This window comes from Zerene cesonia, chromosome 1 (assembly GCF_012273895.1).
Source record: "Zerene cesonia ecotype Mississippi chromosome 1, Zerene_cesonia_1.1, whole genome shotgun sequence".
NCBI lineage: Eukaryota > Metazoa > Arthropoda > Insecta > Lepidoptera > Pieridae > Zerene > Zerene cesonia.
Genome location: NC_052102.1, coordinates 1,790,867 through 1,803,713, shown reverse-complemented (window position 1 = coordinate 1,803,713; position 12,847 = coordinate 1,790,867). Strand labels below are relative to the sequence as shown.

Sequence of the window (12,847 nt, the reverse complement as noted above, 5' to 3'; positions counted from 1 at the left end):
CCAACTGAAGGGACGTAAAATCTGTTGAAGAAGAGCTCAATGGGGAACATAAGCTTAAGAGAAATATAAAAAAAAAAACCTACCAATAAAAAGTATAGAACATAATTAATAGGTGCGGTATCAGAATATCATTGCCATAAAGCTGTTGAACTTTAATGTATAAAATAAAAGCGGAAGAGTATTGAGTATAATGATTAACATACAGTCTCGATTTGAAAGATCAATACGGTAACTTGCTTGTAAAGAAAATAGAATAGTTCAAAAGGCTAATGTAGAACTTCAACAACAAAACTCCAATAACAAATTGATAAATGAGGTAAAACGTTGGACATTTCAGTAACAAAGCGATTATTTGCTATAATTATTTCCGCAATCAAATAACTGCCAAATCTGAGATAAATTTGTCAAAATAAACAACAAAGCTACTTCAAATGAGCTTTAAATTTTCATTGTGAAGTATATTATAATCTTAATTAAATGTTACTGAGAAACTTCGTATGAACATTATTTATTTTTATATTATTTTAAGCACTTTATTGCGCTGTCAACATAGCAGACATTAATACAATAATACTTATACTAAGACATACAGCACAGAAGGCGGCTTTATCACTTACAAGTGATCTCTTCCACGCAACCAACAGAACAAGTGAAAACAAAAATACTTAAAAGGTAAAAAGTTAAACCAGTGAAACATAAAATAATAATACCATAATTACACACACGTAAATATAAGTAATATATATTGGTTCGATCTAGAAGTTAATTATTACATATTATTATTTGTCACATAAGATATAAGCTTTCAATTACTTGCTGCTAGACCGTTATTTACATATTTTTATATTATCGACATACAGTAAACAACTAGACACAATAACACTCGAAAATTGTCGGAAGCAAAACTCTGCTTTGCGTCTCTTAGGCAGGGTTTTCTAATGAACGTCAACAATAGAATTTTAACGTAACTGCTGCGAAATAAGGTGCTAAATTTAATTAATACTTTGCAATGAAGTTTGGACATGTTGACAACCTTTGTATAGATATTATTTCGTCCAATTAATTAGGCGAACTTTTTAAGTCTGTTTTTAATTGCTATTTTTTATAAGAGTATCGTATTAGTTGTCTTTCAAGATAATACATAAGACAAAACTAAAATAATTCAAAAACAATCCAAAAAATACGGCCTCATATAACTATATAATTAAATTGAATTATTTTATGTCTACACCACAAATAACGGTGAAGTTACTCAATACCTAATATTTGAATGTGAACTTATGAATAATATATTCAAACATAATACATAATAAAATTTAAAATTAATTTAAAAACATCATCGATAATTTAATCTAATATTTACGTGGTACGAAAACCGCAATAATGTATTTTAGTTTATGGCCGTTTTATACCAGATTTTCAATGGAGATTTTACATCACTTCTCTTTATCCGATTATAATCGATTTATAACATTTTCGCTCGTTATATATAAACTAGCCACGCCTCCCAGTTCCCTCCGGGTTGTCTCGAGTAAAACAAAATAAAATATAGTATACGACACCCACAAACAACGTAGGTTTCTTTATGTAATAGAATTTTTTTAAGTGGTTCACTAGATACAGAGAATAGAGATTAGATTATTTAGGTTACTACGTCATAAAATTTCAAATTCACAAACGTTAACTGTCTTTATACCTACCTCTTTATAAAATAAGTATATATTATTATTATCAGTCGTATTCGTGGGCGACATTTAAAGTGCTTTAATAATACTTATCAAGAGTCGGTTGGTATTATCAAATACGAAGCCATGTGGATGAAAATGTGATTTGGATTATAAATGAACGCAACTTGTGAAAGGGACAAATTTTCTAACAAACACGTACCAATGTTTTACCAAAAAGGTCTACCTTTCCTTAATAGAATATTAAACAACTTTTGTTTTCACAGTTTACGCGTGAATATTTTATTTACACGAAACCAAGCTTAAAACATTTTATCAATTCGTGTCTATACGACCCGTGTTAATATACGAGTGTGTTCGCATCACCAAATTGCTTGCTTGCAAGTTAAATAAAACGAATTAAACTCAAAACAAAAATCATTATCCTTTACAAGAAATACTTGCATTTAAAAATTAAACATATATTTGGTACATGCATCTCTCGCTGCCATTTCCTTCATATAGGAGCTGGTGGATGGATTTCACTAATTTCTATTAATAAATAAGCATAATATAACAGCTTTGTTTTATAGCATAACAGAGCTTGATTACTATATTTCTATTACTGATACTATTTAAATCATTTTGAAAGTTTTTTTTTTTTAGAATATCACTGTTGTTTTGTTAGTTATGATAGTATGTATAGGTAGTAGACAACATGTGGTTATAGAACTACACGGTTATATCTATATTTTTTCAATTAGATTTAAATTTCATGTGGAAGTTGAGCGGGCTTCGGAAGAACGTCATGAAATAGTAGCATGAGGGCTATGTGATTCGGGCGATGAGTGGGGGAGCCGGAGGTCCGTTCCTTTCCCGCACTCTTTTTCGTCAAATCATTTAAGGGAATTAACCGTAACCGTGCGGTACTAATACCGTCGTGAATCCTTTCTTCATTCCTTAAATATGGGCATCATATTCAAGCAGAAGTCCTCACTCGCTCACTTTTAGGCGAATCATTAGGTAGCTCGCTCTAACAGAGTTCTCATTAATTTTAATCTAGATCACACACAGTTTATAGCTCTGAAATTGAACAGTTTTATACACGAAAAATTTCCTCCAGAACTGTCGTGACAACCCTATCCCGGTAGTAAATACAACGATACTATTTGCTATCTTCGCCATTCTCAGTCGCCCGTTGAAAGAATAATGCTCTAAACTCCAAAGAGGACTCGACAGCTCCACGTATCCTCTATTTAAATCTTTAATACCCTCTGTTTATATCCTTTACGTACGAGTATAAATTGGCTTAACAACTTATAGTGCACGCTTGACAAAATACGATGCAACGTTTATTACGATTTAGTTCTTCGGTAAGCTATTTCGTTGTGTTTGTATGTGCATTTGTGTTTAGGACGGATTTTCAGAGTAGGTTAGAGTTGTGTCACATTATATTGATATATTTTTATGACTAAGATATTTAAGTCATCAAAATATAGTAACCAGTGGCGTAGCTAGGGGGACAGGGGCCCTGGTGCATAGGGAAAGATTTTGGCCCTCCTCCCCTCTTTCCGCCTTCCCCCCCCTCATTCAAAGCTGAGGTTAGAGGGCCCCCTGAGCTCCGGGGCCCTGGTGCACTGCACCACCTGGCCCTATGATAGCTACGCCACTGATAGTAACACTTTTTGACTACTTGATTGAACCTTTTAACCACTTCGGTAAGAAAATATTTAGTAAGGCTTGATACATATGTTCCATAAATACACTTTTACAGATTTCTAATTATTTATTAGTGTAATGAGTATGATATTTTCAAATTTGTTATTTCATATTTCTTTCTCTTAAAACTTGAATATTGTTTGTTATTCTTTATTGTTTATTAATTAGGAAATATTTTTGCAATTAATTAAAAATTAATTAAAACGCAAATTCATTTACAAATTTCATATACAACGGTACGTATGTAAAGTGATTGTTATTTCCTATAGGAATGCTTTTATAATAAGACCTCTTGGACATTACGAAATGTATTTTTAAGAACAATTCAATTATCTTTAATGCAAAAAATGTATTATCATCGCATATTTTTAGACGTTCCTCTGTTTCACGACAAAACACGATAGGTTCACAATTTTATGTTAGCCGACACGGATTTTCTGCCCGAATATTCAAGTCTCGTTTCCAAAGCATTTTATGGGCGTAATTTTTTTTTGAAAAACTTTATTAAAACAATAGTAGCGAAAGCTATACGGCTAGATGGCTTTAAATTTTCAACTATATTTTCGTTTGAAAAATAATATAGTTGAAATTTGATAGGCGACTAGAGCAATTTTAATTTAGGCCATATCCACATTGAATTATGATCTAGTAACCACTTCAACATGACGTCACTCGGGGTTAAAAAATTGCATTTTTCGGTAAAAATTCATCTTGCAAATAATTTAGGTTGTAACAAATTGAAAATTGTAATTATAATGTATTATGATGATTAGGTTTTGACGTGACAACGTCTTAAATTAGGTTGCGGCTCGGAGGCACTCATGAAAAAGTGTAACGCCCGGTAACGTTACGATGAGTCACCGAACAATGACCGGTCCGCCGCGCGCGCAGCACTAGAGAATTAGGCGCATTGAATCGGCGCGTGCGCGTGCTTGTGTCTCTGTCTCTGTCGTTTTAGTAAACAAAATATATTTTCTGTAGTTAAAATTTGTGCAATTCTTATTTTCATTCAATTCCTTGTTCCTATTGTGCAATTTAATAATATTCATATCAATAAATATTCTACCGAGAAAAAGACGTTGTCACGTAAAATTTTCGCCCGTCAAACCGACTTTACAGGCAACCATTTTTTTTTACTTTATATACACAATTTTTTTTACGATGAACTCTTTTTTCTCAAATATTTTACAAACTATTTCAAATTCGCATCAACAAATCTGTATGCATTGACATTTAAATATTTATTTATTATTGAACCCTCTTGGTTCTCCCTCTTATACCCTTCTAAAACTGATAGAACAGACAGTAATGTATATTAATGTCTAGATAGACTATAGTTATAGCCGAATGGAAAACCCCAAACTTTATCCAAAACCCAACAATAATGACATTTCAATATTCTAATAGTTACAACAAAAACGTTTACAAAACAAAAGTTAATGTAAACGTTAAGCTCTGATATGGTAAAGTCTATTTGTGACATTCTTATTTTTTACGCTTGCTATCATAGTAAATTATGTTACTGCGGTCGGTGCCTCGGGATAATACCTATTGCCTGGGATTTCGCTTACATTCCTTGAAGCGTGTTTATTTTGTGTATTCTTATTCTGATTCAATCCAATGTGTATGATGAAATTGGGTGTCGCGGTGTTAGCGAATTATTTTTAGAATATAATATCCACGATATACCTGAATTTAATATCGCTTTAGCAATTTGAGAAAACACACGAATCTTAAGGATTTGATTCTAGAATCCATTCGAAGTAGAACATTAAGCCTAAGCAATAATGTTTTTTATTTAAAGCTTGCTGTAAACTAAACGTATATATTATAAGAACTTACTCAACAAACAACCAAAAAATAAAAGTAAAATGTTACTAATTCACTTTAAAATCCGCTGTAATATAATCACATTATGTAATCTAATGTGCATTATTTCTTGAAGTCTTAAAAATATTTATTCACATTTAATTACTGCTTATATAACTTCAATGAATAATACATCAGTATATAAGGGACTACACACAAATATTGCTACTTATATAATTACTCACAATAGTTATTAGGTATAAGATCAGGCTCCGCGTCGTCATGCTCAGTGGGTTTATCCAGCTGGGCGGAAGGGGGAGCTTTCCTCGGCGCCCGCCGCCGCCGCGCCGCCCGCCACGCGGCCACCGCGAGCGCTAGCGCTGCGCCCGCGCCGATAACCGTCGCACCAGCTGCGCCGGCGGCACCTGCGCCGAGAGATGTTTCTGATGCTGCAACATTAGGGACCGTCTTCACTTTACTATACTCATTCATATACAATGTTCAAAAGTACTATCTGATGGTGAAAATGTTTTCAATAACTGAAATCTAAAGGCTAGTTACTGTGCTTGGCCTGATAAACTAATTGCAAGTAAGATTATACAATTATCTTTTCCAAAAAACATCGTCACACACCGTAGGAAAATATGAAAATTTCTATTGTTCAACCAAATAAAACTAAAGTAAGAAATCAAGAAAGGAAATATAAAATCCAACTTCTTTATTGCACACGTCATAATCCAGTAATGGTGGAGGAAATGGTATAACATCTGGATTTCGAAATGAAACCAACACCGCAGCGGCTAATAAAAATATAATAAACGTTAATATCATAAAACATGCCATTTGAATAAAAATACGCTCGCTGCACTATAATTTAGTGATCCAATTACGGGTTAAGCTTATCGAGCGCATAATTACGTCTGCGAGAGGAAATTTATGTTATAAGGAATAAAATATTATTATAGTGAATATAACATTTCTTTTACAATGAAATAATCCAACAGAATTTCACTGAATGTTTGTCGCTATCCTTATAATACCTTGTTTAACATATACACCTTATAGTCATTTTAAAAAGTTTAAAAAATTAATAGGTATTATCAGATACTGTTTATGCAACTGCAAACACTTTAACCGCTTGCACTCTATAAAGATGGAAACCTAACATCTTGCAACGGTGCAACGGAATTATTAATAGTCTTTATTAACCTCGGCACAGCTACATAATATTACAAAAACAGACGAAACTTTTCGTCCACAGATGATGCTTGCCAGAATATAATCGCCAGATGGATCGTTAAATAAACAGAAGGATAAGTGCAGTGGAGCGGGAAGTTTGTGCCGGCATTCTGGTAACTCCCAACTTATGAAATTGCCGGGGAACTCTGCACTTGCTTAAATTTCGGACGACATTCTTCGACTGTTTAAATATTAATTATCTCGGCTCTAATAAGGTCCCGCAGCAGAGTTGGCTATTTCGGTGGCAGACCTGGAATGTGGGTATTGATTTGTTGCTTTAGTGCGGTGCGTTTACTCTTCTGTGGCTTTAGGCTGAGATACAGACGCATTTTATTGCGTAATAAGAATTAATTGATATTATTGTATACAATCATCATCATTTTTGATGATGATTATCTTCATAGAAAATAAGCATTTTATGCATGCCGAGTCTTACCTGGCGAAGATAGAGTAAGAGGCTAGTTCTTTATATTTCTTGTGAAACTATAAGCTGTTGCAAACTGAATTTATCAGTTTATACGAAAATTGACATTACAAGCAATCGGTTATCTTATAAGAACTTAATAGTATTGTCATAATATTGCATTACAACCTTGAATTCTATAGACATAATAACACAATTTTTTTTAGCATATTTGTTACAATATTTTGCAAACTATAAAACAATATCATTTACCCGAAAATGGTCTTATTAAGCCATATTCATTTCAGCAATTTTTTTGCCGATTAAAGTATCAGATACTGAACCGTTAAACAGGTCTCTTTAGAATTGTTTTTGATATTTTATTACAAAACAACGTCGAAGTCTATTATATTGTAAAGTATAGAGGTTGAGTGCACTTCACATTTGTCTTCCTGTTCAATTTGCTTAATGGGCAAGAAGGTAATATCTTGTATCTTTGAATATATAATTCCGTCGTAAGCCCTTACACTCATCATGATCTAAGGTTGCAGTTGATTGGCAACACTATCGAATAATTAAACTAATTATGGGTAATTTAGCAGTGACCATTAAAAATATATTCGATACCATCTACGCACGTACAACTTTCCAAGTGGTGTCCGAAGCAAAATGGAATAATTTGCATCTCTTAATCGAATATTCGGGCCAATAATTTAACAGAAGCGTCTGCGGCATTGAACGTGATCATATTGACCACTTTTCCCAATATATTGTGTCCGAATTTCATCCAGCAATGAATGCATGTTGTGACCGCATCCAGTCGCTGCGGTCCCACGCGGATGCTTGCGATGCGTCACGGTACGTTTGAATTATTAATGTGGAATAGGGCAATTTCTAAATTATCTTTGATTGAATTAAATTTTCACTTTATATTTTATAGGATTATGTATCGGAGGATTTATGAGATGAAGTTTTGAAATAGTGCAAACATATGATATATTTTTGCTTATTACAATTTACGTTTATTGATTAATTAAACATTAAACATACTTTCAATATATATTGTTCAGTAGATGGTTCTATCAATGTATAAACAATATATAAAAACATACATTTTAACCTTTTAAATCAATAATTGATATAATATTATTATCCACTCAACTTCAGCTTATATTTTCTTCGTTACACCTCTTTGTAAAATGGTGTGCGCAATTTATCTATTTAATACCACACATAGTTTTACAACTACAATTTGAAAAATAATATTTCAAAGGGTTTTAATGGTTCACTAGCACTCATTAGGGTTCAGATTGGAGTTTCGAACTTTTAATTGTAAAACTGCTGTTGTTTCCTGCATGTAATTTAAACTTGTATTTCATACTAAATTGTCATGTTACCGCGATGGGAAAGGCTTCTTTGAATACTTTGAGTTGTATGATATTTATTTTTAATGCTACAATTTTATTTTAAGCTAGTTGTGCGTTGCGAACGAAACCGCGGGAAATATCAAGTATTTCTATAACTCATGTCATATATAATCATCATTGTCAACTATCATCAAAATTGCTTTGTGATTTTCGCCTGAAAGAATAACAAATATAGATACATCAATCCATCCGCACTAATTTTCGCATAAATTATATCATAATATGCAAAAATTAAATATAGAAACTAAACTAAGGGCTTCTTTTATAGTTATCCTTCATATTAAAAGATTAAGCAAATAAACATTTGTATTCTACAGACTGTACGTATAAATAGACACAACTAAAAGCACCCTTTCACATTTCCAAACGAGGTATAACCCGCTCAAATTGGGAGTGACATATACAGGTGTCTTGAAGCACTCCGTCAGAATGGAAACTTCAATAATTAATCCTGTGCGCAGGTGCGTTCAGCCTATGCAAATTCCATTGCTCGAGGCATCCATTCCTTTACTGTTCTCATTTGAATTATTTCAATCCCGCCAGGTATATTTGGTGTTACTTATTGGAAAAATGGTACGGCTTTCGAAGTTAAATTATATATTTTTTTTATTTATTTTTAAATTTTTAAGGATACAAAAAAAATAAAAGGATACAAGGTGAGACGTTACCATGCTACCTGGTGAAAGGCGCAGGTAAGGATACTGCCTCGTGATTTAATTTTAAATTATTTTTTATTAGGAATATTTTTCGCTGTTTTGAACAGAATATTATATTATTTCGTATGTGTAATTTTGTAGATTCATCGTTGAAAAAAACATATATAATCTATAGTAAATCTGTGTAAATGTTATCGTTATGTCTATTTGAAGCTATAGCTGTTTCTCATGAAGAGTAAAGCAAACTGGCTGCGAGAAATTTTTCCCACCTTTCACCATTCAAACTTCAATTAATATTAGAGCATCCCTTAGGCGTTGCGAAGGCATTGAAATACGAATCCTTTTTAATAAACCAGTTCAGCGAAAGAAAAATACTACACGAATTCATTTTCCTAAATACATCCTAGAGATAAATAATACAAAAATAAAAGAAAATATTTATCTTGTAGAAATTACACTATTTTTTCTTTGTGTAAAGGCATATATTCGTTTTATTTTTGTAGTAAACTTCTATTCAATTGTTTGCGTGTATTATTGAAATAGGAAAATCCAATGTATATAATATTTTAAGAAAAAATTACTTCGTCAGATCACTACTTGGGCGAGGGCGATGAAGTTATGATTGCTCTATGTATTTAATAATTTCGTATGTGTTATTGGTATGGCATAAGAAAAATCAAAACTTATATTATAAGGCATGAGGCACTACTGTTTCCAACTCGTACCCTCGAGGTGGCTAACGCATCAAAGGACGTCAGCTGAGAAGGTGGGCGGATGGCGGACCGCTAGTTTGTTAATAAATAAAGGCAATATAATAACCGCAAACAAACTATTCAGATCTGTCATCAAATGACATTTACGAAATGTGTAGTTTCGATTTTGATCAAAAGATCCTCATAGGAATATAAAAAAAAATACCTAACGCAACGAGCCTATTCTGTATACGATGTAATAAGATGTGAAACTTCGTGTTGTGTGAGCATCATTGTTCGAAATCTGAATTTTATTTACTCCTTTTTAATAGAAATCTATAATATCATGCCCTTACTAATAAATTCGATTATAAATTACGTTTATATCTATTTACTCCTTCAACTTGGAGATAAAGTTATGAGAAAAAATAAGGAAATAGGTAAACGAATAAATTGATGAAAATAACCTTGTCTTGTAAATCGTTACACAAACAAAAAATAATACATTTAAGAGGTATTTTAACATTGTAATTTTTTAAAAGCATTCCCAATTAAAAAAAGCCGTGGAAGCGTTAGCCAAGTAATTGATAACAACTCAAAAATTAAAAATATCCCAGAAACAATATTGTACAATCTGAAATTGCTTTGGCTCTGTTAAAACAGGAAAAGGTTGCTTATAAAAATGTTTTATAATTAAATCAAATCAGAATCATGGTTTTTTGACGCGAATTTTTGTGTACATTTTTTATTCAAGTGGCTTTTACAAAAAGCTCTCTTGTTTGTGAAAGACTACTGAAGAAGAAAATGGATCGATATTGAGGCTTGAATTTTTAAAATATAACACCGACTTGCCTTTCTGACACAACCATTTGAAAATTGTTACAAAAACACCATTAATTATTTTTAGAGAGATTAGAGAAGGAGAAATTAGATTAGAGAAGGAGGAGAAAGGAGAGAACAAGTGCATTATTTGTATAACAATAATTTACCAGGCGGTATTTTGTCATTATGCAGATCATTAAAAAGATTCAGTGTAACTACGAAAATAAACATACAAATACAAACTTATAGTGTTTTTTAAGTGGAGAAATCAATAAGTAACAAAATCTTAATTCTAAATATGTTTTGTTGAGTTTATATGCTGGTTTAAATTATAATTAGTCTATACTATTACATATATGTTAAAAAGCTGTTATATGAATTACCAGCGACTATATTAGAGTAGGGAAATATATCTTAAATGTTAGTGACTGCGGTTGCTGACTGTACCCGATAATATATTTATAAAATAATTAAAAGTCGCCACAACTGTCGAAGTTTAAACAGCGAGGCACGTCCGGCCCGCAGTAATTTGTTTCTTATCAGTTGAAGCAGTTCTTTTCCGAAGCTCCCATTTGTACAACAAAGCGCTTTTACGAGGCCGTTTAGTTCTCAAACAACTAACTATTAACGCTAACTGAAACTGAAGTTTCTCTGGTTTATATAATTATAATGTGATGGTGGATTTTAACTTTCAAATATGATTTGCGAGTTCATCGTATTGGTAGCTAAAACTAACAAAAGCAAACGGTTAAATATTGAATTGAAACGCCCTGAAAAGTAATAAATTAAATACTAATCCAGTATATTTTACGTGATTATTTGAGTTGTTCTGTTCTCAATATACTAACCTACATAAACACAAATATGTAAAACAATTTTATTTACTCCTTCTTACTTCTTGCCACCAAAAAAGAAAAAAATATGTTATTTACTTTGTGGGACTCATAAATCACTAAATAGCATAAAACATTCGATTTCCGCCATCAGTGTGTTTGTACGCTTAGATGTTAAGAATTACGCAACAGATAGAATAAATAGAGTGATACAAGGGGAAGGTTAATATAATATATATAAATATCAGGTATTATTGCACCCGCACCCGGGGCGGGTCTCTAGCATAACATTTAGATAGTAAAACATTTTCCTGACTTAGCTACATTGATGAATACGGTAGCTATGAACTACAGGGCTATGTGATCGATTCGATAGAATCATACAGAAACTCTTGGCAAACGAAAACCAATCAAAGTAACAGAAATTTAATTCACTTCTTTGTATGGACAAACGCAACGATACATGTCTCCATCTTGTACAGAGAAAATAAACTTATAATAAAGCTGAATCAAAGAAAAGGATAACGTTAAAATAGCAGTTTTAGATACCTCATGTATCTATGTCAGGCGATTGCGAGTGGAGCGTGCGTAGCGCGCAAATTGCCACAAATTAACGCCGAACCGGCAGTTTGCATGAAATTATTATAAATATTAATCATGAGCGCGTATTAATGATTGAAGTTGCCCGCGGCTTAAAGCCACCGTGGAGCTGCGAAACGCGAGTTTGTATGAAGAGTTAGCGAGGATTGCTAATTAAATTGGAAATAAATGGAGACTGACGCTAATACAAGAAACCTGTCTGTGTTATATCTGCAAATAGACAAGAACATATTTTTCTTTATAGGCTGCTCATATTATTATGTAATTCTTCCAAAAAATAGTTCGGTCTTTGCTCAATTTATGCTCAACGAAATTATCCATTACCCTGCAAAATGTGGTTGTAGCTTCAGCCAGATGCATCAGAAGTATGAGTTAAAATTCTTTTCACTTTTGAGATACACAAATTCCTTTTTATCGATTATCAAGGCTTACTGTATTTCATCTTGTGCACCTTTTCATGCAATTTAGCTCAAATGCTACTTTTTATTTAATGTCAGGTTCTATAGTATTATTATTTTTTTACAAAAATCAAATAGTCATAATTGTCATTGCGTATAAAGGGTATGTTATTTGTTTTTCTTTATGAAAAGTTACCACTCGATTCTAAATGTTTTGTTTTCACGGGAAGCCATAAGAAAATAATAGTAAGACTATAGAGAACTAGCCGCCTTTTAACCAGATTTTTTCATCACATGGACTCTCTCGTGCCTGGACATATTTAACGGCGTCAGTTCATTATTAAAGTAATGCGTTTGTTTAGAGGCCTCTTACTATAATGTATTCATTCAGAGGCACACGCACACACCTGTCAAACGAGCGTTTCGTACCGTAGAAGGACAGCTTTGACAATGAAATGAATACATTTACTGTGTCACGAAAGAGATGGGATTGAATTAGATCGCTCAGAATATATTACTGTCGTGAAATTTTTGGTTGTACGCGGCCTTTTATAGGAGTCACTGACAGATACCTGGAAATGTCAT

General features: G+C 32.6%; 1 protein-coding gene across 2 annotated transcripts in view; it reads right to left on the bottom strand.

Moving 5' to 3' along the window:
- Positions 1-12,847, bottom strand: part of LOC119829243 (nephrin) — a 336,867-nt gene that overhangs the window by 17,284 nt on the left and 306,736 nt on the right. The window contains exon 15 of one of the 2 annotated variants that reach the window (XM_038351653.1): positions 5,438-5,617. In XM_038351653.1, coding sequence (XP_038207581.1) covers positions 5,438-5,617 — 180 coding nt within the window. Of the gene's footprint in view, positions 1-5,437; positions 5,642-12,847 lie in introns of both variants that reach the window. The other variant, XM_038351643.1, reaches the window with a different exon arrangement.